The 3,285-nt window shown below is 69.4% G+C and overlaps 2 protein-coding genes across 2 annotated transcripts in view; one reads left to right on the top strand and one right to left on the bottom strand.

Annotated features, from left to right (window-relative positions):
* Positions 1–23: 23 nt before the first annotated feature.
* PREB (prolactin regulatory element binding) lies at positions 24–2,548 on the top strand (the record flags this gene model as incomplete). Its single annotated transcript, XM_010565916.1, has 8 exons — positions 24–270; positions 498–709; positions 913–993; positions 1,064–1,188; positions 1,489–1,662; positions 1,734–1,806; positions 1,927–2,086; positions 2,224–2,548. Coding segments are annotated over 8 exons (1,167 nt in total), but the record flags the coding sequence as incomplete, so codon positions are not given.
* A 251-nt stretch (positions 2,549–2,799) lies between these two features.
* Positions 2,800–3,285, bottom strand: part of ABHD1 (abhydrolase domain containing 1) — a 1,816-nt gene continuing 1,330 nt past the window's right edge. Inside the window, exons 8-9 of the mRNA XM_010565915.1 lie at positions 3,069–3,234; positions 2,800–2,972 (exon numbers count right to left, since the gene is read on the bottom strand). Of these exons, the coding sequence (XP_010564217.1) occupies positions 2,800–2,972; positions 3,069–3,234 (339 nt within the window). The remainder of the gene's footprint in view (positions 2,973–3,068; positions 3,235–3,285) is intronic.

Here is a 3,285-nt window from a genome sequence, read left to right as displayed (position 1 = left end):
CTGCGGGGGCGGCCCCGGGGTGGGGGCGGCCGGAGCGGGCCCGGTGGGGGCTGAGACCGAGCCCTGTCCCGCAGCACTTCCTGCAGCTGGAGCAGATCGGGGGGCAGCTCAGCGCCTCCCTGCTCCACTCCCACGACACGGAGACCCGTGCCACTATGACCATGGCGCTGGCCGACGACATCATCGCTGCGGGGCAGGACGCCAGCTGCCACATCCTTCGCTTCAGCCTGCAGGTGCCCGAGGCCAAGAGCGGCTCGGCCGGCCGCAACGGTGAGGTCCCACTCTCCCCCGGGGCAGTGGAGGGGGGTGGGGCGGCGTGACAGCACCTGCCCTGGGTGCTGTGGGGCAGGGTGTGGGGAGCTGGGTGGTCAGTGGGGTGCTTTGGAGATGGGGCAGTGCCCTGAACCGCCCCGCCAGGCCTGCCCTGGACTCCCGGGCTCAGCCTGCCTGGCGGCAGGGAGCTGTGTCAGGGATCCGTGCCGTCTGCCCCGCCGCAGGCAGTGGGGAGAAGGGGCCGCGGAAGCGGAAGGGCCCCAGCCCGGCAGGGCAGGGTGACACACAGAGCCAGACGAGCGAGGTGACGGTGGAGAGCCTGCACAGCGTCCGCACGGATTTCAGCCCCGATGCCCTGCAGAAGGCCGTCTGCTTCAACGCTGACTGCTCTCTGCTCGTTACTGGCGGTGCTGATGGCTTCCTTCGTCTCTGGGAGGTAGGCGTGGGGGGAGCCGAGGCCGGGCATCACCGCCCTGGCAGTAGCGTGCATCCAGCAGAGAAGGCCAGGCCCCAGCAGTGCCAAATCAGCAGCGCCTGCGGTTCTGTAACGCTGCGTCTTCCTGACAACCCCAGGTGCTGGGGCTGCCGGGGACCCCTGGCCCGCAGGGCTCAGCTCTGATGCTTGCTCTGCCCTTGCAGTTCCCCAGCATGAAGAAGACACTGGAGTTCAAAGCCCACGACGGGGAGATCGAAGATATCGCGCTGGGTCCTGACAACAAGGTGAGTGTCGGGTGGCTCCCCGGTCCCACAGGGAGAGCTGTCCTTGGACGCCCACGCTGTCTGCGTGCAGGTGGTGACGGCAGGACGGGACTTCCAGTGCTGCGTGTGGCAGCAGGACCAGCTGGTGACGGGGCTGCGCTGGAATGAGAACCTGCCCGGCATCCCTGACAAGGCTTACCGCTACCAGGCCTGCCGGTGAGGCAGGGGCCAGGGCACACAGGCAGGGGGCTAGGAACAGACAACCCCCGCGGCTGCCACCCCAGACTGAGCCTTCTCCCAGTCCCTGCCTTGTCTGCGGGGAGGGGCTCCCCCGGGCCGGGAGAAGGAGTGGCTCTGCTGTCTGCTTTGGTGCTGGTCTGTGTCCAGGTTTGGGCTTGGGAGAGGGGAGAGAGGGTGCTGGGCCCCAGCGGGCCCCCCCCCCCGGCAGTCCTGGGTGAAGGTGGGGTGGCGGTGCTGGCTGTAGGGACCGATGCACCCTGTGCTCTCTTGCTGCAGGTTCGGGGCCGTGGAGGACAACGCCGGGGCACTGCGGCTCTATACGGTGCAGGTGCCCCACAAACGGGAGCGCCGCCCCCCACCCTGCTACCTGACCAAATGGGATGGGAAGAGCTTTCTGCCACTGCTGACCCGGCCCTGTGGCAATGAGGTCATCTCCTGCCTCTCCATCAGGTACCCTGGGGATGGGTGGGCACGGGGCCGGGGGCCAACCCAGCCCCTGCTCACTGTTCTCCCCCCTGCAGTGACTCAGGCACCTTCCTGGGGCTGGGCACGGTGACGGGCTCTGTCGCCATCCACATCGCCTTCTCACTGCAGGTGAGCTGCGGGGCTCCTTGGGGAATGGCCGGCTGGGCAGGGAGGGGTGCGGGGGCAGCCCCAGTGCCACCCCACCCCAGGGCCAGGCTGCCTCGGACCACCCCCCCTCCTGCCCTTCAGAGGCTGTACTACGTGAAGGAGGCACACGGCATTGTGGTGACAGATGTGGCCTTCGTCCCTGAGAGCCGGGGCGGGCGGGAGCTGCTGGCGGGGAACGAGGCTGCCCTGCTCAGCGTGGCCGTCGACAGCCGCTGCAAGCTGCACCTGCTCCCCAGCCGACGTAGGTGCCGGGGGGGCTGCTATGGGTGCTGGGGTGCCCACCGCTGCTCCCCAGCCCAGGGCCAGGCTGTCTTTACCCATCCTCCAGCATGTATGGGGGGGCTGCAGCACCCATCCTCCTCCCCCTCTCCTCTGCAGGCTCCCTTCCCGTCTGGCTGCTGCTGCTGCTCTGCGCTGGGCTCATCGTGGCCGCTATCCTACTGCTGCAGCTCACCTTCCCAGGGTTCCTGTAGCCCCCTGGCGCCCCCAAGCACCATGACAGAACCCCCAGGCTGGCCAGCTTCGGCCGTGCCTCGGCCCACCCCAAGCAGACTGTGAAGCAGATGAGGGACCAGCCCCGGCCCTGCCCCCCCCGACACGGGCGCGAGGGGAGGGGGCGAGGGGCCCAGGAGCCGCGCGGGGCCCCGGCCCAGCGGGACTGTGCCGGCTGCAGTGCGGGGCTGGCCCCGGGAAGGAGGGGGTCCCGCCAGTCCTCCACCCCACTGCTGCCATTAAAACTGGAGTGCGAAGGCAGTGCTGTCCTCTCTGTGCTGGGGCGGGGGGGAGCGGGGGGCTGGCTCCAGCACTGCTCCTGGCTTGGGGGGGGCTGCTCTGGGCCTAGGCCATGCCCTCCCAGCCCACAGACACACGGCTACAGCTGCAGGGAGGGTGTTTATTGTGGGGTCACGCAGCACCCTGCCCCACAGACCCGTCCCTGTCCCCATCCCCCTCCAGCTACTGCAGCTCCTCCCTGTGCTCGAAGACAGCGCTGATGAACTGGGCGAAGAGCCGCTCCATGTAGCTGCCAGGGCGGGGGCAGAGCCCCTCCAGGAAGCCGAGGTGGCCCCCATGGGCTGTCACCAACAGCGCCACGTGGGGCAGGTGCCTGGCGGCTTCCACGGGGATGGCTGGGCAAGCATGGCGGGAGGGGGTTAGCCACCGGCATGCCCTGCCATCGGTCTGCATGCACTGCCCCCCACGGCCCACCTCCCCCTCCAGCTCACCATGCAGGGGGGAGAAGGGGTCGTCGGAGGCGTTGAGGCAGAGCACGGGCACACGGACACGGTGCAGCCAGCGCACAGGGCTGGCCGCCTGGTAGTACTCACGGCAGGAGCGGTAGCCGAAGGCCTGGGCCGTGTAGCGCTCGTCGAACTCCCGGATGGTGCGTGCCTATGGTGTGGGGGGGGAGGTATCGGGGGGGCTCGGCCCACAGGGCCGGGG

Source organism: Haliaeetus leucocephalus, unplaced genomic scaffold (assembly GCF_000737465.1).
Source record: "Haliaeetus leucocephalus isolate CR32 unplaced genomic scaffold, Haliaeetus_leucocephalus-4.0 Scaffold197, whole genome shotgun sequence".
Classification (NCBI taxonomy): Eukaryota; Metazoa; Chordata; class Aves; order Accipitriformes; family Accipitridae; genus Haliaeetus; species Haliaeetus leucocephalus.
This window is presented reverse-complemented; position numbering and strand designations above follow the sequence as displayed.